Genomic DNA, 25884 nt, shown 5'->3' with positions numbered 1-25884 from the left:
TTGTCTTTTATAAATGTGTTGGAGGCTGAAAAAAACAGTGCTTTTAAGCTTTAAACAATTACAATTATTATTTTTTCTTTTTCTTTTTTATTTCTTTTTTTTATTTTATTTTTTGGACTACGGAAAACAACCGAAACTAACATTATTGTAATCACGCTGAGTCGCTCAAACTAATTAACTAACACCATTATCACTTAACTACAGCACAGTCACACTTTTTTATGCTCCGATGTGGATTCCACTAGTAAATCTAACAGTTTAAAAGAGTGTGACCAAGGTTTACTGAAAAAAGGAATCATTTATTAGTGTAAGCATTAAGACACAAAAGACGCATGTTTATTGGTAAAGTGTCATTTCGCACTATTCATATGTAAATTCTGCATTCTGCAAAGTGTATTCCCATTTTGGCATCTAAAGACAGAAGGTTGTCCATTTTAGGGTTTTTATTTTTTTACTTTTCGTGCTTTTTTATGTCGATTCTTAATTCAATTGGACTTTGAAGCCGCAGTTAAAATATAGAGCAACTAAATTAGGCTAAATGACCAACGTGTGTTTAAGATTTGTAGGTTTTCGTTCAACTCCAACAAAAAAAAAATTCCCATAACTTGCGTTTATATTATTTCTATTATTCTTATTGGTCTTATTGTCATGCTGTTCTGGTATAATGTGGTTTTACCTTCAAGATAAGCAAAACTGAACAGCTTTTCATCATAATCATCAGAAGATCGAATTAGTCTCCAATTAACAAATACTCAATCATGTAGGTCTCGTGAGGCAAATGATAAAACAAGACGCTCGACTTCAATTCGATTAACCTCAGTATCATTAGACTGTCTAACATGCATTATGCTCAGATCGTATCGATTAACGACCAGCCCTCTCTTAGCTTTGTCAAAGCCAGGCCACGGGTTTCGCTGCTGCGCCATGAGCCAGACCGCAAGATAAAATCTAAACTTTGATCACTGCAGTCATTGAATTAACTGCGCGACTATTTCTGATCAGACGAGTCTGTGTTTAATCAAGGTGTCAAAGCTTTTCATGATTCTATTACGGCTGCAATAGCTGACTGCTCTTGGATATTCATTCAGCTCGTATCTCTCACAACACACGGGCACAACAGGTGCACCAGACTGCAGAGGCAAGTCTGTGAGCTGTGTTGCCTGTTGTTGAAAATTTAAGCCAGCTGCACTGAAAAATGAGGTCTGCAAAATTGTTGCAAACAATTTATGTGTTGAATTTAAACAAACAAAACAAATTTAGTAATGTCAAACTAAATTTGTTTGTTTAAATTCAGCAAAAATAAATTGTTTACAAGCACTTACCTTTAAAAAATTGTAAATCCAAGGAATCATCACTGAATAATTTTTTTCAGTGTGCTCTTATGTATTTTAAGTGTAGCCAATTAATAAATGATACCTCTCTCTCTCTCTCTCTCTCTCTCTCTCTCTCTCTCTCTCTCTCTCTCTCTCTCTCTCTCTCTCTCTCTCCATGCAGAATTACTTTTTTTTCTGAAAGTCTAAAAATGAAAAGGGTTAAAAGTTTTGAGAGTTAAACTCACTATGCACTCAAAACTCAAAAATAATTTTGTTACTTGTTCAAACTACTTATTAACTTAAATGTTTTATGTTCGATCCACTTGAATTTGTAAAAACGATCAAGGTAACTTAATTGATTTTTCTTGGGACAACACGAAGGAATTGTACCAGCATTTTTACAGTGTGTAGGCTATGTTCTTCTTGTTTTACTTCTGGTCACTTGGTTTTTACAAGGATAAAACCTGATGTTTTAACGTGGAAGGAAATCAATTTATTAAAATTATTAAAATGTGAAATAAATGTAAAATAAAACATAATGTTTATCTGAAAATGTTTATCAAACATATGAACCCCATCCCACTTTTTTGGTACTGTTGTAATAGTAAAATTGTAGCTCAATGATTTTTTACAGTGATTTTTTTTAATAGGCAGCACGATAAATATCTTATTCTATCAACAGAGAATTCCACAACATGCAGTCGAAGTGCCTACAGATGGATACATTGATTTTTATTTTAACCTATATTAAACCCAAACACATAATTTGGTTGTGGTTTTTTCCTCTAAATTAGGCTTGTACTCAGAAACTGAAAAAAAAAAAAACATGCGCTGTTGGACATTTATTTCGTGATAATGAGAAACATAAGAAAGAAGAAAATAATAAAAGAAAAAGTAAAAGGTAAAAATTGATTAATAAGAAAGGGAAACAGCTGCCTACTTCTTTATTTATGTAAAGAATAAATAACTAAGCTGTTAATTTTGATAAAAATTAATTATCAAGGACTTTGGCATACCGTCACTTTATCAAAACATCCCTCTAGGCTACAATAGCCTACTAGAGAACAAATATTTTACGAAGGGTTAAAGTGAGATTTCTCGATTTATTCGTGTCAGTGCAGTGTCCTGTGTCCTGTAGGCGTAGCTAAACATGAGTTTATCTGTAGAAGGGTCAAAGCAGCACGTACTCTGATGCTGTGATTTAATGGGCTACTCTATGCGAGAGTAATTTTCTCCCGTCTCTTTTAAAAAAGTTGAAAAGCTGTGCTTTTTTTTTAATTAAATGCTAAATAAACACAAACAATCCCTCAGTATCCGGTTCAGCCCCTGCTTTAAGGGCCTCCACAGAGGAACGAACCGTGTAAATTAAAAAGTTAATAATAAATTCAGGTACTTAATGTCAGTCAGATTGGGACTAAGCAAGCAAACAGCAATTTCAACCAACATTCATTCACTGCTTTTTTACACTTTGATTCATCCTGTAGAAAAATAGTCAGTCAATAATCAGTTTAATTTAACTAAGTTGGTTCTAAAATATGTTTATGTGGACTATTGATTTATAAAATGATGGTATTGTTATTTTTATTGTTATTATTATTATTATTATTATTATTATTATTATTATTATTATTATTATTTTCGTTCGCAGCGGAGACAAGTTTTATCACCAAGGTGAAACTTCTCGCGCTTCACACCTTTAATCCACTCCTCCATGCCCCCATTGGTTCACGACCCTTTTAAAGCCCCGATCTTTGAGCTGGACCAGGACGAACTTCTCATCGGAAGCAGAACAGCATGTATCTCGACCGGATGCTCCCTGAACTTGAAATGAGACCCACCCCAATGATGCCAGAAATTCAGCAGTACCACTACTTGCAACATCAGAACGACGAACAGCGCAGGACGCCCCACTGCCCCGCGTCGGGTCCATCAAGCCCGGTGTCCATCGGGTCTGAATCCAGCTGCTCAAGTCCCGAAGCGAAAGCGCCCGTGGAAACTCGAGTAAGACGCCCTTTAAACGCGTTCATCATCTGGACGAAAGAGGAGCGCAGACGCCTTGCGCAGCTAAACCCGGACCTGGAGAACACCGACCTCAGCAAAATACTTGGTAAGTCGATAAAGTTTTATTTAAGCTTTATTTAAAGCATCCTGTCTATCAGGCCAGGATTGATGCGCAGTGAAGGCTACATTGTTTAAGCATTGCTCACACACACACAAAAACATGTACAATCAAGTGGTTCGAAACTTTTATGAATGTCTTTCTTCTGTTGAACACAAAATAAGATATTCTGAAGAATGTTCAAATCCAAAGTAGGAACAAAAATACCATGAAGGTCAATGGCTTCTGCTTTCCCACATTCTTCTTCCTTTGTGTTCAACAGAAGAAAGAAACTGTAAAACAAGAAACAAGTGAAGGATGAGCATAATAAATTGTCATTTTTTCATATTGGGGTGAATTAACTATCCTTTTAAGACAAGAAAAATAGCTGGTACTGTTTTGCTATTTGATTAAGTTCTAATAACAATGATCCTATTTGTTTAAACTAAAACGTTTCGTGTTGTTATTTTATAGGCAAGACATGGAAAGCGATGTCTCTGGCAGAGAAGCGTCCTTACATGCAAGAAGCAGAAAGACTACGGATCCAGCATACCATTGACTATCCCAACTACAAATACCGGCCCCGTCGACGAAAGTGCAACAAGCGGGGCAGCAAGATGCCTTCAAGCGAGAACGTCAGCTCTCCAAATGCCACCTTTGATCTCAGCTACATGTTTCAAGGTCAAGCCCCACAACGGCCATACAACCAATTAAACTCCTATAGGCTTCCCCACAATGGGCTTTCATTTGAAAGCCACTCTTCATCATACCGCTTCGAGGCAACATCATCAAGTGGAAACGTGTTTCATGGTGGTGCGACTTCACTGAATTTGTCTTCTGTGCATCTGCCGCTGTCTGCTTACCCAGAGTCACTATTGTATTCACAGCATTCTGTCCAGCAGAGCGCAGTGGAGCTCCATGATAGGTGGGGAAAGGACGGTTGTGCGTGCGTGCTGTGTTTGGGTGGACCTTCTCTGGAGTTTTATTTAGAACAGGTGAGATCAGACATGCTGGACCAGCTTGACCGCAGTGAATTTGACCAGTACCTTAATCCAGCACAGACTCTGGACCACAGCAAAGAGTGAGAACCCATTTGATGAACACTTGAATGATGATTGCTGCTTCCATCTAGACTGCTGCTGATTTTGTTTTTTGACTGAAACAAATTCTTACTTTAACACATTTGTATGATAAACAGAGATTATTTATAATATCTAATGCAAATTATTTGCTGATAGAGTAAATGTAATGGTCATGTTGTTAACTTGACTTCAGTTTGTATATATAGATTTTTTTACTTGTGACATCATCTTTCAAATGATGTAAATAAAATATTATGTCAATATTACATCACTTTAATTCTTTCAATTGTTGTTTGAAAAATCAATTAATCAATAAATATTATTTATAAAAAACAACTAATATTATTAAACAATGACAATAATACTACTTATAAATTAAATAGCTGAATGCAACTTGGCAATCATAACCCACAGTCTTATTAAACATTTTCCAGGCAACAGTCCCACCAATAAAAAAGTCCAAAGTGGAGACACTATTTTCCTGACTTACTTAATATGCCTAATACTATTTTTTGAATTGTAGCCTATTACAAAACAAAAATATGTTGTCCTAGGCCCCAAATAAAAATATTCACATGTAGCAATGTGAATTTGATGCAGTGTATAGTTTTCCTTTAATCTTCTTGGTTTTAAACAGACATTTCTGTATTGTGATTAAACGGGTGGAGAGTTAGACTCTGTGAATTAATGCTGATTTGTAATTTAATGGCTATAAGATCAACCAAGCACACATTCATGTGTAGCCCTTTCACATTATCATGAGTATTTTCATCCACTTTACCCAGTTTTTTACTGGAGTGTCATGTAAAATCTTGAAGGTTTATCCCTAAGTCAGAAAACCTGCACTGATTATGATTTTAGTTCTACATGTTCACTGCAAAAGTGCTCTATGCTGCTTCGTTAGAAAACACAGGGCAGTCATATATAGAAGTCCTACTCTTTGAATCCATTGCCTGCAATGGAAATTTGTTCATCATTGATACAGCTCAAGTCAAACTAACAGTTTTTGTCCCTTTTTAACTTTTCATTTATTTGTATCTTATAAGTTATTATTTATTGTCACATAAAACAACAAAGTGTATTCATTTATTTATTTTATAACATAATAAATAGTTTATATTTGGTTTCATAAACAATTATTGGTAATTTTGCCCTGTAGCAGCAGCTAGCAATCGAAATTTCTAGTAACTGAACATTTAATTATACCCACATTTATTTAAATTTAAAAGAGTAAATGGTTATATGACATGATCGTTTTAATATTGAAACATTTCTTACGGTATTTCCTTTAACAGATTAAAGCAATTTCTATTTAGTAAATATCCTTTTTAATCTAAATCATCTCAAATTAATCCAGAAGTATTCTAAAAATAACTGCAGATGTACTGCAGCTCCCTGTATCCAGATTTACATTTATTGTCAATTAAATTTGGAAAGTCATAATCTTCCTTTAAACTTTTTTAATCTTCTCGCTGAAACTGCATTATTGCATTATATTCATTACTTCGATCGTTCGTTCATTCATTAACTGACGTTTCCCCCCTAGATGGCGCTGTCACCAATATTATGCGGTCCTAAAACTGTGGTCCTAAAACTGAAGCTTCTGTATGACCTTACTGTTGTGCGCACCCATGAAACTCATGAAAGTAACTTTCATTCATTCATTTTCTTTTCGGCGTAGTTCCTTTATTATAAGGGGTCGCCACAGCGAAATGAACTGCCAACTTATCCGGAGCACCCGGAGGAAACCCAAGCAAACACAGGAAGAACATGCAAACTCCACACAGAAATGCAAAGTTACCCAGCCAAGGCTCGAACCAGCGAATTTCTTATTGTGAGGTGACAGTGCTACCCACTGAAAAAATTAAATGTAACCTGACATTCTTTACTCTTGTGTGTGTATATATATAGTTAAAGTCAGAATTATTAGCCCCCCTTTGATTTATTTTTCTTGTTTTAAATAGTTCCCAAATGATGTTTAACAGTGCAAGGAAATTTTTCACAGTATGTCTGATAATATTTTTTTCTTCTGGAGAAAGTCTTATTTGTTTTATTTTGGCTAGAATAAAAGCAGTTTTTAATTTTTAAAAAAACATTTTAAGGTTAATATTTTTAGCCCATTTAAGCTATATTGTTTTTCGATAGTCTACAGAACAAACCATCGTTATACAATAACCTGCCTAATTACCCTAATCTGCCTAGTTAACCTAATTAACCTAGTTAAACCTTTAAATGTCACTTTAAGCTGTATAGGAGTATCTTGAAAAATATCTAGTAAAATATTATTTACTGTCATTATGGCAAAGATAAAATAAATCAGTTATTAGAAACAAGTTATTAAAACTATTATGTTTAGAAATGTGTTGAAAAAAATCTTTTCTCAGTTAAAAAGAAATTTGGGAAAAAAATAAACAGGGGGGTTAAAAATTCAGGGGGGCTAATAATTTTAACTTTAACTATATATATATATATATATATATATATATATATATATATATATATATATATATATATATATATATATATATATATATATATATATATATATATATATATATATATATATATATATATACCGCATGTCTTTGGACTGTGGGGGAAACCGGAGCACCCGGAGGAAACCCACGCGAACGCAGGAAGAACATGCAAACTCCACACAGAAATGCCAACTGAGACGAGGCTCTATATATATTGGCATTGGCGTATATAAATATATATATATATATATATATATATATATATATATATATATATATATATATATATATATATATATATATAAACAGATTTTTATGTTGTTTTAACTACAATCCCAACCCGAAAATATTACTAAAGCAGCTATTCAAGGCATGTCATTTTAACAGGGTTCCCACACTTTTATGGACACCAGATTCAATGACTTTCAAGGACTTTTTAAAGCACCATTAATTATAAACCAAGTACTTTTGTAATTCATACCATGAGTGTATGGAGTGCCATAAAATCCTTACTGTACATAATATTTCACTTGCACTTTTCATGTTCAAAGAACTTATAAAATTTGTTGAATTCAGTACTGGTGATATTGTGATTACTTATTTGTCAGTGTTATTGTACAATATTCAATATACAATATTAAGATTGTTAATTTGAGAATTATTAAGTTGTTTTGTTTGTTTGTTCTGTTTTTGACAATTCAGTACAATTGTTGAAATAAAACCATACATAAATTTAATTTTTAAATTTAATTCAAGTACTTTCAAGGACATATGTTTGTTTTTAAGCACTTCCCAGATCTTGAATCCATATGGAATACTTTTAAATACTTCCAAGAATTATGGGAAACCTGTTTTAATCACTCCAGTTGGAATTTATGCCCTTGTATATTTAATTGTTTAAATACTAATAAATAGATCATATCATCTATGAATTTAACTTCAAAGGAGCACCTGATAGTAAAAAAAAAAAAAAAAAAAAAAACTCTATTTCAAGCAAAAAATAACATTCACAGATGGTACAAACTATGTACAAAAATACATTTGACGAAACTGTGAAAATAATGCTTCAAAGATTATGGATTACATTTTATTGTACAATGTATAATATTAATAACTATGATCTTACCATAGGATTACGAATAGGATGAGGTTTATGTTTAGTTGCATGGCTTTATGTGTGATGTATTGCTATTAGTAAAGTAGTGCTAATGTGTAACTAGTACACCTCAAAATAATTTGTTACCAGATTATATTTCTCTAAGACCTATAATGTTGGTGGTGGAGTTGCTTTTTATCCATTTTTTATGTTCAGTGAGTACAGTGATTTTAAAGGCGTAGTCCTGTAAGACAGTTTGACATGGAGAAAGAATTATAGCATTCAAAAATAGTCTAAAGGTGCAAGGTTGCAAAAATGTCACTGAAATAAAATAAATTTATAATAAATGTTTAATGTGAGTCTAGTGCAATTAGCATTTCATTTTTTCATGCAGTTTTAGTTTCATGCAAAAAGATATTCATTTAGTGACCTAAAAGTGTTAAAACGTTTATTTAATCAGGATGAATTTATTCAAAATTAAGCAATCATTGCACTATAAATGATGCACACTGTATACACTCTGGAATGTGTAATATTGATTCTGAACTGGCAAAGCTGTTGTAATATTTGTTCAAAATATGGAATTTTCCTTCTCAGAAATTATCCTGTTCTGATAAGCTGACCACTCCAGCATTCCAAGAACACTTCAAAAGTGTAAAAGTTACTTTAGTGGAATATTCAGTATGTATAATTATTATTTTTTTTAAAGTATTTTGAAAAAGGGAAATGAGAAAGAAAGATATCTGAACAGAATCACAATTTAGAGTGGCCTCTTAATGATCATTGTGTCTAATGCAACACAATCTCACGCCAATTTTGATTTAGTGGCTAATTTGTATGAATTCATACGATCTAATTCATACAATTTAGTATGATTTTCTCATCCCCCAATGATGGTTGGGTTTAGGGGTGGGGTTAGGTGCCACGCCTCCTTTTTAAAATTGTACAATTTCGTATGACTGAACTTGTACGAGTTCGTACAAATTAGCCACTAAACAGACAAAACGTAAAATACTTACGTTTTCTCATGAGATCAGGCTGGTCTTATCACTTGATATGGAAGAAATCTTCAGAAGTTATTTAGATGTATTACACTTCCTATTATGGCCTCAACAGAATAGATGTGTTCGGTCAAGGACTTGGACCGACTTGTACTTTGTCTTTTGTGGTGCTTAGTTGGATGCTTTAGGATTTAGCTTAGCATTGCTAGCTTAGCAAGTTTGTTACATGATGGCATTTATTAATATGTTGCTGGCTGTACTACAGTGTGAAATTTGACATTCCATATAGCCTGCAGGTGATGACTTAAACTGAACATTGATTATGATGTCACATTGACTTTGATGAGAAATTTGCTAAAGCCTGAAATGACAAAAACTACAAAATATTAGCAGGAAAAAAACGTCTGGGTTAAAGATTTTAAGATTTCAAGGACTTTGTTGTTGTTGCTGTAGTTTTTGCTATTGGGATGTTACACTTGTCTACTGAATAAAGCAAAATAAAATAAAAACTTGATTGCCTGAAATGCAGGGCATTTTTAAGTCTAATTACCAGATAAATCTGACAGTGCATTTAAGTGACCAGCCTTAGAAATTACAATGTACAGTTGAAGTCAGAATTATTATAGACCCCCTTTGATTTTTTTCTTTTCCCAAATTATGTTTAACAGAGCAAGGAAATTTTCACAGTATGTCTGATAAAATTTTTTTCTTCTGGAGAAAGTCTTTTTTCTGCAAAAAGTCTTTGTCAGCAAATAAAAAAGCAGTTTTTAATTTTTTAAAGTTAATTTTAGGGTCAAAATTATTAGCCCCTTTAAGCTAATTTTTTTTCGATAGTCTACAGAACAAACCATCGTTATACAATAACTTGCCTAGTTAACCTAATTAACCTAGTTAAGTATTTAAATGTCACTGTAAGCTGTATAGAAGTGTCTTGAAAAATATGTAGTAAAATATTATTTACTGTCATCATGGCAAAGATAAAATAAATCAGTTATCAGAAATGAGTTATTAAAACTATTATGTTTAGAAATGTGTTGAAAAAATCTCTCCTTTAAGCAGAAATTGGGGAAAACATAAACAGGGAGGCTAATAATTCTGACTTCAACTGTATATACAATGTATATTTTAATGTAAGCATGGCTGCTGTGTGCATGCTGGTATATTCAAAATCTAAACTTTAGAGTGCATGTGCGCTACTTTTGATGTAATAATGACACGTCAAAACGTCAAAACCTTTTGACTGTTTAATTCTGTCTGTAACTAGTAAAGTAAGACCAAGAGGGGCATTATGTTATGTGGCATGTGATTGTGGCATGTTTTATTTTTCATTTTTGGCCGATTAAAGGCTCAGTGGTTAGCACTGCCTCCTCACAGCAAGAAGGTCACTGGTTCGAGTCCCAGCTGGGCTAGTTGACATTTCTGTGTGGAGTTTGTATGTTCTGCTAGTGTTCGTGTGGGAAAACAGGTGCCCGGTTTACCCTACAGTCCAAATGAATAGAAGTAAATCAGTCACATTGTGTGTGTGTGTGTGTGTGTGTGTGTGTGTGTGCGTGTGTGTGTGTGTGTGTGTGTGTGTGTGTGTGTGTGTGTGCGTTTGTGTGTGTGTGTGAGAACGAGAGAGTGTATGGGTGTTTTCCAGCACTGGGGGTTCACACGTTAGGATACTCTCAGTGCTGGTTTGCAGCTGGAAGGTCATTTGCTGCATAACACATTTGAACAATTCATTCTGCTGTGGCAACCCCTGAAAAATCCGTGACTAAGCAGAAGTGTCTAAAATAGACTTTCAAAGTGGATTTCAGTCTAAATTAATCCTTCTGTGAGATGATCCCGCAGTTGTGTGATTAGTAGTCAAGTTGAATCAATAAAAGAGTTTTCATTTCCCCTCTTCTTTGCTGTTTCTGCATAAGAGCGCCCTTCAGAGGAGATTTACTACTGATCACAGAGCTGTGCTTCCCGGACAAGATGTGCAGGTGAATTGCAGCTTTTAAATCACAGTGTCGAATTCAATTCAATTTATCATGCAGCTCTACTCCAAAACCTTTCTCTAGTTAAGTATCTGTTAAACACATAAACTAATTTGGTAATAATAGATTATTTATGACTCTTGGGATTGTCATAAACAAAGTGAACTGGTTGGCAGTACTGTTCATGCAATTACTGACTGAAGACTCATGATGATTTGCCATTGTGTACAAATATCAAAAAATCTACTGGAAATAGTATCAACCAGGAATATTTTGGAATACACTTTCAACCTATTTTTTGGGACACACTATAAGCCAGGGGTGCCAAATCATGTTGCTGGAGATCTACCTTCCTGCAGAGTTCAGCTTCAACTCTGATGAAACTAAACCAACTCTGAAAAATCCAACATAGCCTCATTCTAAAAACGTAGCCCTATATACATTTCTAGAGATTTTGAATTATGTAGCCAGAGGAACGTATGGCTTCATTTAGTCTTTAAAACCAACGCTACAGGGCGGTACTGTGCCTTTCATTTTCTCACTTACCAGCTGGCCGTTTACCTCTGCATGGACGGATTTTCTGCTGTTACCAGTTTGTCCAGTGCCTCATCGCGTACATCAGAGGATTTGAGACGCAGAGCTGACTGTGTTGACAGGGTTCGTGTCTAGCAAAGAATGGTTCCAGAAAGCAGGTAAGACAAAAATAAAAGCCAAACAATAAAACAAACAAGTAAATAACAAGGTGAAAATGTAGTAAAAATCAGGCTGCCGCAAGGGCTTTTCTTTTTTTTCTGGATTGCTTTTTAAAACACTGTCGGTTTGGTTTATGGAAGGGGGAGGGTGGGGGCATTGGTTGGTCAGTCAGTCAGTTGACAGCGGCCTCTGGTGGATTTAAGCAAGAACTGTTAAAAGGTAGCTCCTGGGGGGCGCTCGCGGACGCTGGAGAAGATGGCAGCCTAAACTGTAGCTCCGCTCCTTATTACTTAATAAATCGCTACCCTCCTCAATCTGAGTAAGAGAATTCCCTAATTTAAACGCTTAACATCCAAAGAACATGCCCGAGACCCAGGATTTTCCACTTTTCTCTTCTTCGCGATCGCAGAAAAAGAAGAAACAAAATACGTCAGCAGAAACGACCTCGGCCTCGGCCTCGGCCTCGACCTCGGTAGAGCAAACGGACCCAGTTCTGAATGAAATACGATCACTAAGTACCCAATTGGGGAATATAGATGGACGTTTCGACACTATTGAAAGTCGTCTCGATGCTATATCGAATTCAGTATCTGTCGTTCACGAAACTTTATCTAATTTGTCACAAAGAGTGTCTTCAATTGACTCTCGTGTTACGGAAACCGAAAATAGGATCTCTACCACAGAAGACGTTCTGCAGACCCGCGAAAGGGAACTATCTACTTTGACGAAAACAGTGACTCGACGTCAAGCTAAAGTGGACGACTTAGAAAACCGAGGAAGACGTAAGAATCTGCGAATCGTCGGTTTACCCGAGAAAGCGGAGGGCTCTACCCCGCTAGCTCAATTCCTGATGGAAATGATACCAAAATGGCTCGATCTTTCTTTTGATCTCAGGCTGGAGATTGAGAGAGCGCACCGATCGCTTGGACCTGTTCCAGGAGGCAGTGACCCACCACGAAGCGTACTTGTCAGACTTCTACGCTACGCGGATAAAGAGCGCATTATACAAGCAGCCCTGAAAAAAAGGTATATTACTCACGAAGGCAAACAGGTGCGCTTCTTTCAAGATCTATCGGTGGAGGTGATGAGGAAACGAAAAGAATTCGATGCTGTGAGGAAGATTCTGATAGATCGCAAAATGTTCCGTGGATTTGCGTACCCGGCCAAGCTGCGCTGTCTTTTCGGCTCGGAACTTCGTACGTTTAACACTCCGGCCGCGGTGGAGGAGTTCATTGAGACTTTGCAAGATAAGTGAAGGAGACGGGATTCTTAATTATTTTTTCATCTGAGTTATATTTGGAGGAGTAGTGACTTAATTTCATCCGGATTCTCATACACCATTTCTATTTTGAATGACAGATGTGACTGTTAATTCATATAACAGACTAATCACTTTTTTCTTGTCATTTTTGTTTCAATGAAAACAAATGTTTCATTTTTTTTTCTTTCTTTTTTTCAACTTTTTTTTTCTCTTCTCGCTGTATGGGTACTCCGAGATTATATTTGCTTTATTGGAGCAGATTAATGTGAGGCAAGTGTCTCTCAAATATGATCCTGAACCTTATGTTGGTAGCAGGTATAATTTTTCTTTACCTGAGCCCAATGAGGTACAGAGACCTAGGTTTAGGGGGATTTAGATGGCACTGTCATTTGGGGACAGAGCCTGGGGTGGGGGAGAGGGAGTTGTTTTTTCGTTTTTTGCTGTTCTTTAAGGTTACAAATTTGCCCATCATATTCTGTTATTGTATTATTTTCATGAAGAAAACTACAGTCTACTTTTTATTTTCTTTTACATCTTGTGGTAATGGAGAGTTCGACTAAATTTATAACATGGAATGTCAAAGGATTAGGACATGTGATTAAAAGGAAAAAAGTTTTAACTTTTTTAAAAAAGGAAAAAGTTAAAGTGGCGATGCTTCAGGAAACACACCTATCGGATAGTGAACATTTAAAATTGAAACGAGATTGGGTGGGTCAAGTGTATTATTCTTCATGCATAAATAATCCCAGGAAAAGAGGTACAGCTATTTTAATTAATAAACACTTGCCATTTATTTTAAAAAAACAAATTAGAGATCCTGAAGGTAGATTCATTTTGGTCACTGGCCTTTTGCATGGGCAGCACATCACAATGATGAATGTCTATGCGCCCAATGAAGATTCTCCCAAATTTATGTCTAAAATCATTTTTTTATTTAATGAACACTGCACAGGACTGGGGATCTGTGCTGGAGATTTTAATTGTGTGATAGATGAAAGACTAGACAGATCTTCATCAGGAACTATAGTTAATCCTAAATCCTCTTTGGTACTTAAAAAATTATGTAAAGAAATTGGCCTAATTGATAGTTGGAGAGAATTAAACCCTACTACTAGAGACTATACATTTTATTCTAACCCACATTGTTCGTATTCAAGAATTGATTATATTTTTATTCCAAACACCTATTTTAATCTTGCATCTTTTAGTCAAATCGGTTCAATTACCATTTCAGACCACGCTCCAGTTCAATTAGATATTAAATTAGAAATCCCCAAAACAAAAAACAAGACCTGGAAATTAAACTCTTCTTTGTTATTGGACCCCAAATTTTGTAATATTGTACGGGAATCAATACAGAATTATTGGTCAGATAATAAAAATTCACCTGTCTCTCCCACAATAATGTGGGATGCAGCCAAGGCCACAATTCGGGGATATATTATTTCTTATACTGCTGCGCATAAGAAAGCTCTCATAGCTAAACGACAAGATTTAGAAAAAGAGGTCAAAAGACTTGAACATCTACATAGCAGTAACCCCACTCAATCAAACTGGTCTACTTTATGTCATGCTAGGGCTAAACTTAACCTTGATCACACTAATCATATAAAAAAACTAATTTTTCTTTCCAAACAGAATTATTATGAGAATGCAAACAAACCTGGCCGATTGTTAGCATATCAGATTAAAAAGGAACAATCAGAACGAACAATCAAATCCCTAAAGATGTCAAATGGTACCTCTACATATGACTCTGCCATTATAAATAACACATTCCGATCCTACTATGAATCACTCTATAGCTCACAAGACAGTGCTTCACAACTACAAATTCAAACTTTTTTCAATAATATTTTTCTTCCAATTATTTCAGATAAAGATAGAGATTATCTTAATTCGCCTATAACTCCAGAAGAGGTCCTAGCTGCGATACAATCAATGTCATCCAACAAATCGCCAGGACCTGATGGTTTCCCCTCAGAATTTTATAAATCATTCTGGCCTGAACTTTCTAACATTTTGGTTCCAGCTTTACAAAATATCTTAGATCAAGGCACGATTCCTGAAACTTGGAAAACAGCAAACATCTGTGTAATACTTAAGAAAGATAAAGATCCCCAAGATTGTGCATCATACAGACCAATTAGTCTACTTAATACAGATTCTAAAATACTAGCAAAGGTTTTGGCATGTAGATTAGAGAGTATGCTCCCAAAGTTAATTAAGCCAGACCAAACAGGTTTCATAAAATCACGTTATGGAACAGATAATATACGCAGACTCTTAAATGTTATTAATTTTGTCCAGGGTGAGGGACACCCAGCACTTGTTCTCTCCCTTGACGCCGATAAAGCTTTTGACAGAGTCGAGTGGGACTTCTTATTTGCGACTCTTGATAAATTTAATCTGGGAAATAATTTTATTAAGTGGATCCAGTTGCTTTACTCTGATCTAAAAGCAACAGTAGTTACAAATGGTCTCACTTCGACTCCATTTCGCATAGGAAGAGGGACGAGGCAGGGCTGTCCTCTTTCACCTTTGCTTTTCGCTTTAGTTATCGAACCCCTAGCAGAAATCATCAGACAAAACCGAAATTTCCACGGTATTTTAATAGGAGGGGAAGATCATCGTACCTCACTTTATGCAGATGATGTGCTCATATTTATGTCCAAACCAGAGCAGTCTATTCCAGCATTGCTGGAATGCATCTCACACTACAGTAGTTTATCTGGTTACAGAATAAATCTTTCCAAATCCATAGCTTTACCCTTAAACACCCCTTCTTTGGAACATATAAAATTAATTTCCCCATTCAAATTATCAGAAACTGGCTTTAGATATCTAGGAATCCATGTCACATCTTCACTTAAAGACCTTGTTAAACATAATTATACACCTCTTATAGAAAAACTCAAACTTAATCTGAAAACATGGTGTTCACTCCCAATCTCATTTCTAGGAAGAATAAATGTAATAAAAATGAATGTACTTCCTAAATTCTTATATTTATTCCAGTCCATACCGAGCTACTTAGCAAATTCATTTTTCAAAGATCTTAATAAACACATCTCAAAGTTTATCTGGAACAATAAAAGACCGCGTATTAAAATTTCTAAATTAATGAAGCCTAAAGACAGGGGTGGAATAGGCTTGCCAAATCTCCAGTTGTATTATTGGGCAGCCCAAATAAAAAACATGATTAGCTGGTGTAATGAGAGGACTAACTCTATTTGGTTTAAAATGGAAGAAACAGCTTGCTCCCCTTTACCAATTAAATATTTACCATTTGTTAAGAATTATATTAAACTAAAAAAGATTTCTGAACATTTTATCATATCAAATACTCTTAGAACTTGGAAAGATGTAAAGACACATATAGGAATCTCCACCCCTTTCTCCCTGTTCTCCCCACTTTCTTTCAATCCTGATATGCCTTTAACATTGCAAAACACTGTTTTTTCAGCATGGCGGGAACTGGGCATCTCTCAAATATCTTGCTTACTTTCAGAAGGCACCATAAAATCTTTCCAACAGATTGTAGATCAATATAACGTTCCAAAATCCAATTTTTATAAATATCTACAATTACGACATTTTTTAAAACCAAAGTTGGACAAAGGAGAGCTGAGATCCAAAACAACAGAGATTGAATATTTTTTACTGAATTCAGCTTGTTTAAAAGGATTAATAACAAGGATTTATGACACTTTGTCTAACAATTGCACTTCTGCCTGGCTAGGACTTAAAGATGTTTGGGAGAAGGATATTGGTCAAACTATTGAAGAAAATGACTGGAAAATTGTATGTGATAATATATATCCGAAGTGTACCTCTCTTGGGATCCATGAGCTTAATTTTAAATTTTTTAATAGGATCTACTTTACTCCAATACGTATTAAGAAAATGTTTGCCAATGCCACAGACCTGTGTTTTAAATGTAAAAAAGATAAAGGTACATTCATTCATAGTTTTTGGGACTGTGACAAAATTTTGCCATTCTGGAAGAAAATACATAAGGTACTGGAAAATATTCTTAAGCTTAATTTTGACATGACCCCAGCTCTGTACTTATTGAATCTTAATGCAAATAATCTGTTTAAAAAAGATGCATTCCAGTTATTTATTGTATCGGTATATTTAGCTAAAAAATGTATTTTGCTACTCTGGTCTGCATCACAAGCTCCATCTTTTAAAATGTGGATATCACAGATTGCTACATGGCTACCATTAGAAAAACTTACCTATGACAAACATGAAAAATCTGATAGATTTTGGTCAATTTGGTCTCCCCTTTGGGAGTACATAAAAGAGCTCTCTTAAGTTAATACAACATCCTTGACATTCATTTACACTCTTTGTTATAACCTACACTTAAAGACTACTCTAAGATGATGTAATTGTACTTTTAATTATTCTTCACCTATTTATTTATATATTTTTTTTACATTAATTTCTCTGTTACTTTCACTCTCAAGACTGTACATTCTCTTTAATGTTAAAACATTTTGATGTTAATGTTTTGTGAATATGGGCATACAATAAAAAAAAAAAAAAAAAAAAGGTAGCTCCTGGGATGTATTTGGCCCATTCCAGAAATGTATATTGGGGTACATAATCAGATTAAGCCTGGGTTGGATGAATCTGAAGAAGCATATGATAATTAAAGACAGGTATGTTTGATCAAGGTTGCAGATGAACTACGCAGGAAGGTAGATCAGTGAGGTACAGTTGAAGTCAGAATTATTAGCCCACCTGAATTATTAGCCCCTTGTTTATTTTTTCCCTAATTTCTGTTTAACAGAGAGAAGATTTTTTCAACACATTTCTAAACATAATAGTTTTAATAACTTATTTCTTATTTCTGAAGTCTCTGATTTATTTTATCTTTGCCATGATGACAGTAAATAATATTATACTAGATATTTTTCAAGACACTTCTAAACAGCTTAAAGTGACATTTAAAGGCTTAACTAGGTTAATTAGGTTAACTAGGCAGGTTAGGGTAATTAGGCAAGTCATTGTATAATGATGGTTTGTTCTGTAGACAACCGAAAAAAATATATAGCTTAAAGGGGCTAATAATATTGACCTTAAAATGGGTTTTAAAAAAATTAAAAACTGCTTTTATTCTAGCTGAAATAAAACAAATAAGAATTTCTCCAGAAGAAAAAATATTATCAGACATACTGTGAAAATTTCCTTGCTCTGTTAAACATAATTTGGGAAAAAAAAAAAAAAAAAAAAAAAAAATATATATATATATATATATATATATATATATATATATATATATATATGTATGTGTGTGTGTGTGTATATGTAAAAGGGGGGCTAATAATTCTGACTTCAACTGTAAATAAGTCTTATTAGTGTATGCACCAAACTGAACAAAACAGATTCATGTTACATTTAACTTTAACCTGCAATGTTTAATTAAGGTTAGTTAGTTTAATTATACACAATTTACTATTGTATAGTAAGTACAGGACCTTTTTTTATTTTGATTTCAGGTTTTACTCGGAAATCAGATTTTCAATTAGGGCAATAATAAAATGCATTTTAGATCCCAGCTTTCAGCACTTCCTCTGCTCAAGTTATGTGTTTGTTTAGTGTGTGTATGTGGGTGGAGCGAGGCCAGTATGTGTGTCTTTGATCTCGCTGGTATTTTTATACTCCAAATAACCTTAACTGCGTGTGGTCTTAACATTTACATACAATACAATGTTAATGGCTCTGTCTTAGCGTTATCTTGGAAATTGCATATATTCATATCTAAACTCTACCCCAACACTTTCAGGAGTATAATGAGTATGAATGTAAAAGTAGGAACTAGGCATATGTTAAATGTAGGTTTTAGTAAAGCATTTACATTTACATAAAAAACAAGCATAAGCATATGGTTTATTTAAACATTAGCAGAAACACAACTCTACTAGAAGATTTTTACAAAAATCTAATGGAAATATGGGAAATTTGAAAATAAAACAGGGATACTAGGATGAGGTTATTTCTCCACAAGCCCATCTCAGCCCACCAAATGTGCTGTCATAAATTGTTTAATTTTAGTTTTTTTTTGTTTTCTTCACAAAATCACTACATATTGTAAGAAAGACTTGAAAAGCATTACACAAAAGTTGCTCTCACAGTTATTTGACACACAATTATTTATTAAGTGATATTCATGTGCAATAATTGGTCAGAGAGTTTACAAAAAAAAAAAAGAAAAAATAACAATTTAAACCTAGATTAATATACTGTAATACGGAAATCATTTAGGACTATAGGTGGGCATAGATAAAAAAAATTTTATCTAGATTAATCAAACTGTAATCTGGGAAGTAATCTAGATTAATCTAGATTAAAATGACTCATTTGAATTCTACTGAGGCATTCAGAATATGTGTGCAACCCAAACAATGACTAAATATAAGTCTTTGAGAACGGGTTTCTCAAGCCAGGTGGCGCATTAGACCAGGGGCTCATCTCCTGTTTTCAAAATGCATCACAAACTGCTTGAGAAACTGTTCTATTATGATAATTGGTGATGAAAATAAATTATGTTCAAAATAAGATGTACTTGTGTTTACTAACTGCTTATTCAGGTAAACATGAATTTTGAACTGTAGGCCTACATAAACTCCAAACAGCGATTTTCGATGACCTTAATCCGACTAAAGTCATAACTGAACTGAATAGAAATGAAATTAAGATGTGGAGTATGCATATATTTGCGGCATTATTGAAGTAAACACAGCAATCAAACTATTACCGTCATGTAGGACTTTTCGCCATATTTTCTGACAAGATCCACACACGCGGTTGTAAGTAAAGGACCACACACACACACATCGCAAAATGCAGAAGGTTTTTTCTTTCCATTCAGTGTGTGTTATTAAATTCCATAACACTTTTACCAGTCCTTACTCCTTTTTTTGCGTCTAATACCCCAGTTTGTCATGGGGGCATGAATGAAATGTTCATGAGTGAAGGTGAAACTGCTGAAACTGCAGTTAAAGTCACCCAAAAATACAGAAAACTCTTACAGCAAACTTTTCCATGAAAGTACTTCACGTAAACACCTTAATTATATTATTGTCTATTAAGGTAAATAACTAGATTACAAATGTCCATGTAAGTGTAGTCAGTAATGTCTTCGAAGTAAGTGAAAGATCCTGATTTAATTTAAGAAAGTTACTTTTTTGTCAGACGGCTCACCAGTCAGGTATACATCTGCGCTAAAATATCAAGGTGAAGTCATCATAGCTTGCGTAGAATAGACCCAGCTCCTAACCCAACTTCGAGAATAAATTAACAGCGATTTGTTTATCGCGCGATAAGAGTCTCGCGTTAACGCAGCATGTTAACACCAATAACGGGCCACCACTATTTAGGAGATGACAAAAATCTCCTAACTGTGTGCTCTGATGTTGCATAGTGAATTCTCTCTTTCAACAGAATTTCTGATTTTATAAAACAGATCCTTCTGATGCTGATTAGTCAACAGCCAAATTGTATTTTTAATAAAAAATATCTATGAATGCCATGCTTTATGAATAAAGTTAGAGTTTTATTCATAATAAAAACACTGAATAGATTGATGTATCACCGTTTAACTGCCATTAGTATTGTAATCAATATACAGTCAAAAACTGCTCCTTGTTTTATGTATTTGTCACAATCCTCAGTCACCAGCCTCCCCCACCGTCACAGCCACCATCATCACCAAGGACTTAATTTTGTCATCTCATTTTGTTCATAATGTCATCTTTCACTTCCTCGTTGTCTGGTCTCTTCTTTGTTTACATGTACTGACTCTAACTTGCTCTGAAAGGGTCTAGGTTTTTGCTCCTTTAAGACCTTTTCCCCCACCCCCCTCCCCCCTGCACCTGTGAATGCATGAGTAACAGGAATAGTTGTGCTGTGCCTTTTACCATGTTGCACTTTTCTTCTATAAAATACACTTTTTGATGATGACCTGCATTGTGTGTAAGTCCTTTAACACATGTTAGGTTATAGTACTTGTCTAGATCATTGTGTCCCAATCTTCAAACTCTTCTCACTCCTCAGTATTTCCACTTTCTGTACATTAGAAGGTGCATATTAGTATATATACACAATAGAACAGTATACCTTTTCAAATTTCTAGGTACTGATAAATTGAGAAGGGAAATTGAGAAATTGAAAGGATACTATCCTCTGACCGCTTCTGTAACTTTATTTCTGTGATTGTACTCTAACCGGTAAAGAGAAAAGAAAACAAGTTGTTGCAGAGTAGTGTATTGAACTTTTATAAAAGCTTTTTACTAAAATTAGTTTAACCTTCAGTTCAAGAATCCTATAGATACAACCCAGGCTCATTCTGAAAATGTACCTCTATATACATTTCTGAAGAGCACCAAAAACGTCCCAGGAGCTAAGTTTTTTGCAGTTTTTGTTTTCGTGAATTCTTCAGAGGCCACTGTGTATGCTTTTTCAGATCTCAAATTTCTCTTGCGAGTGCCATTCGTGCCTGCTGTTCTTGCGTAAATCCACCAGAGGCCGCTGTCAATTGACTGACTGACTAGGTGCATCACAAATCGCATACTTATGCACTATTCTATGCCATTTTATAGTATAAATAGTGTAAGTAGAGCATTCGCACTGAAAACAGGAATGTTGGACGCTTCAGACACTCAACAGCCACAGCTTTGCTCATGTATCGGAAGGGGCGGAGCATCAGGGGCACTGATGTTGGATTACTTTTTTTATTTTGGATTGAGAAAGAGTGATTATAGCAAGAGTGAGAGTGATTATAGTGCCTCCCGATGGTGAATGCGATTATACTCATGGCAGGTATTATTTAGTACTTTGGTCATTTATTTCAGTAATTTGGCTACCGTCAAACTTCATCACGGAAAAGAGTTGAATTTCCACTTAGTAAAAAAACCTTTAGTGTTCCATTTGGGACAACACTACATTCATGTACTATGTTGTTGAGTATGTAAGTGCAAAAGTACATGCACTTGCCAAATAGTATGCCATTTGGGACGCAGCTACTGACCGAATGACTGATCAACTGACCCAACCCTAAACCTAATCAATAGTGTTCTCAAAAGCACCCGCCTACACTTCCCTAAACCCAACCAACAATTTTAAAAGGCAATCCAGAAAAAGAAAAGCCCTTGCCTGATTTTTACCATGTTTTCAGATTTTACCACATTCTCACCCTATTATTTACTTGTTTATTTTATTTTTTGGATTCTGTTCTTCAATAGACTCGAACCCCATTGTGGTGGTCAACTCCTCTCTGCATCTCAAGTCTGCTGACATGCATGGCGAGCTAACTGGACAAACTGGTAACAGTGGGAAAGCCGTCCATATGGAGGTATAATAAGTCAGCTGGTAAACTCAAAAAAGAACAGCATCATACCACCCCGTACGGGTAATTTTAAAGTTGAAGTGGAGCCATACATACTTCTGGATACATAATTGAATTGAATTTAGAATGACTAAAACAACATTTCGAATGTTTTATAATGTGCTCAGCCTACTGGTTTGTCCATTTAAACAAATTTTCATATCACAAAATCACATAAAAAATTTTAATGCGCATACTGAAATTTGTGCGGTAAAAGTGTTTCCATCGTAGTTTATACGCATATTTTCTTATCGAATAAAAAGTTTATCCTACTCAGTTATGCACATAAGTTTTTTTATGCACATTTTAAAAAATTTATGCGCATCATAGTGTTTCCATCAACCGCTTTTTTATGAGCATATCCAAAACGCGCATAAAAATAGGTGGATGGAAACATAGCTACTGTTTAGTTAGAACCTTTTCTTGGTGGAAATGATCATAAGTGTCTGAACTTACCTGAATTCATAAACCGGTTGATTTTTTTTCTAACCTGTGCTCATTTTGATGTTTGTCCTGACAGTATTTTGCTAAATTAACTGCTTACTACTAAATTTACTGCTAATTTAAAGGCACAGTATGTGCCGTGTCCGAGTGTGGAATCATGGGAGCATAACTTGACTTCTAGTTGATCATTTGGAAAAGTGGCAGAAGGATTTTTCTGAAGAATTATCTGTTGAACTGCATCCCAATTAATCACAAATACTGCAGAAGACCTACTGGAAACAGCATGAACCCAAAATTCTCCCTGAAATCAGTCAAGTTTGGTAAAGGAGAAATCATGGTTTGGGGGTAACATTCAGTATGGGGGCATGTGAGAGATCTGCAGAGTGGATGGCAACATCAACAGTTTGCGGTATCAAGACATTTGTGCTGCCCATTACATTACAAACCGCAGGGCAAATTTTTCAGCTGGATAGCGCGCCTTCTTATACTTCAATCTCCACATCAAAGTTCCTGAAAGCAAAGAAGGTCAAGGTGCTCCAGGATTGGCCAGCCCAGTCACCAGACACGAACATTGAGCATGGTTGGAGTAAGAGGAAGGAGACATTGAAGATGAATCTAAAGAATTTTGATGAATCTGGGAGTCCTGCAAGAATGCTTTCTTTGCCATTCCAGATAACTTTATTAATAAGTTATTTGAGTCATTGCAGAGATGTATGGAGGTTCCAAGCTCATGAGAGTCAAACACAATATTCATTCTTTTTCCACTGCACCATGACTTTATATTCTACACTCTACATTATTTATGTTAAGTGACAACTTTTGTCTAAGCAAAGTCAGACCTTACTGTTCTAATTAAATAATTAAAAATCAAGGCATATTCATCTTATTTTGGTAAAATAAGCGTAATTTAGAGGCCTTTGCCTTTCATATAAGCCAATTCACAAATTGTAACGTGGAGACTGACACGGAGGGATCCATTATGCAGTATTTATTAGTCACAGTCAAACACCCCATACGCACTAAAGTGCGAACATACATCACCAGTAATCAATAATGGTCTTGGGGCTGGCGGCTGACAGACACAGAGTGATTTACCAGGCATAGATCAGTGGCAGGCAGTGTGGTTCAGAATCCGTTAGACAGGCTTGGGTCGAGGGCAGGCAGCATGGTTCAGAGTCCGTGTATAAAGCAAGGGTCGTGGGCAGGCAGAAGGCAACTCAGAGTCAGAAACAGTCCGGGGTTATTCTCAGAAGATCAGGCAGGAAAGAACGCTCAGTAATGCTGGCCGGGGCTTAAAAAAAAAAAAAAAAAAAAAAAAAAAAAAAAGGACTTCGCAATGAACTGGTGTTTGAGTGTGGCTTATATAGGAAGCGTGGGTCGTTAACTAGATTCAGTTCAGGTGTGTGCACAATCAGTTTAGATGGATGTAATGCTTAAGTCTGGGGATGGTGACCTCTGCTGGCCAGCGAGGGGAATGACTGGGACCGAGTCGGTAACAGAGCCCCCCTCCAACGAACGGCTCCTGAAGTGAGAAGAATCGCGACGCCGGGGTCTTCAACGGGGGCGAGGGGCCGGCATTTCTGGGTGTTGCAAGTGGAACTCATTCACCAGAGTTGGGTCGAGAATGTCCTTATGGTTGATCCAAGATCTTTCCTCCTTGCCGTACCCCTCCCAGTCGATAAGGTACTGTAGTTGTCCGCCCCGGCGTCTGGATCTCAGGATCCGATAAGTCTCCTCTCCGTCGATCATGATAGGCGAGGGACCCTGTTCACCGGCTGCCACCTCCCCATCCACCTCGGCTGGACCAACAGCAGGCTTGAGCAGAGAGACATGGAATGTGGGACAGATACGATAATGGTTAGGGAGTGTCAGTCGAAAGGAAACAGGAGAGATTTGTCTTTATTTGGAAAGGACCCACGTACCTAGGGCTGAGTTTCTTGCAGGGTAGTTTCAGGCGAAGATCTCGAGCGGATAGCCACACCCACTGTCCTGGGGAATACGTGGGACCAGGACGACGATGCCGATCAGCCTGTTCTTTGAATCTTTGGATGGCATGCGCTAGATGGGTGTGAGCTGCGTTCCATACCTCCTCACATTTCTTGAACCAAGTGTCGACGGCTGGGAGTTTGGAAGTTTCACCAGACCAGGGAAATAGAGGGGGTTGAAAACCAAGTACACATTGAAAGGGAGTCAGACCTGTAGATGACTTTCTCAGAGAGTTCTGCGCATATTCTGCCCACATGAGAAATTTGTTCCACTCCGCCTGGTTGGAGTGACAATAGGTGCGTAGGAATCGACCGATCTCCTGATTGAGGCGTTCTGTTTGTCCGTTGGACTGTGGGTGATAGCCTGAAGTTAGACTGATGTTGACCTGGAGGTTCTTGAAGAATGCAGACCACAGTCGGGAGGTAAATTGGGGACCTCGATCTGAGACAAATGTCTTCAGGTAGACCATAGTAGCGGAATACACATTCACATAGTAGTTCTGCCGTCTCCAGAGCTGTCGGCAGCTTGGGTATGGCGATGAGTCGACAAGCCTTAGGGAAACGATCGACGACGGTAAGTATGATGGTATTCCCTTGGGACTGAGGTAAATCGGTGATGAAATCAATGGCTATGTGCGACCAGGGACGACGTGGGACCTCTAGGGGTTGAAGCAGCCCGGCTGGACGGTGACGGGAGTGTTTAGCCATCTGACAGGAAGAGCATTTGTTAATGAAATTGATCACATCTTTATTGATAGATGACCACCAGTAGCGGGACTGAATTAGTTGAACTGTAGCTGTGCTGCCTGGGTGACCGGAACTGGGATGGTTGTGGACTTAAGTTTAAGCAATAAGTTTTTCACGAAGCAACGGGGAAACAAAGATTCTGTTCTCGGGACATGCCTGCGGAGTAGGGTTTTGTTCAGATGCCTGAATGATTTCATTCTCGATATCCCATTGAATGGGTGCTAGGATTAAGGGATCCTTCATGACTGGCTCGACATCTTCAGCCAGTGTTTCTTCATCTGAAAGGCGAGAGAGAGCGTCCGCCTTGACATTCTTGGAACCGG

General features: G+C 36.1%; 1 protein-coding gene across 1 annotated transcript; it reads left to right on the top strand.

The window, feature by feature from the left end:
- Positions 1 to 3107: 3107 nt before the first annotated feature.
- sox32 (SRY-box transcription factor 32) lies at positions 3108 to 4496 on the top strand. Its single transcript, XM_056462959.1, has 2 exons — positions 3108 to 3420; positions 3886 to 4496. The coding sequence occupies exons 1-2, from the start codon at positions 3108 to 3110 to the stop codon at positions 4494 to 4496; spliced, it is 924 nt and encodes a 307-aa protein (XP_056318934.1).
- Positions 4497 to 25884: the final 21388 nt, after the last annotated feature.

This window comes from Danio aesculapii, chromosome 7 (genome assembly GCF_903798145.1).
Source record: "Danio aesculapii chromosome 7, fDanAes4.1, whole genome shotgun sequence".
In the NCBI taxonomy this organism is placed as follows: domain Eukaryota; kingdom Metazoa; phylum Chordata; class Actinopteri; order Cypriniformes; family Danionidae; genus Danio; species Danio aesculapii.
Note: the sequence above shows the minus strand (reverse complement) of the source record. Positions and strands in the feature narration are given on the sequence as shown.

Coding starts and splice junctions, on each gene's coding strand:
- sox32 (XM_056462959.1), top strand. CDS start 3,108: ATGTATCTCGACCGGATGCTCCCTGAACTTGAAATGAGACCCACCCCA. Junction 3,421..3,885: donor CGACCTCAGCAAAATACTTG/GTAAGTCGATAA, acceptor GTTATTTTATAG/GCAAGACATGGAAAGCGATG.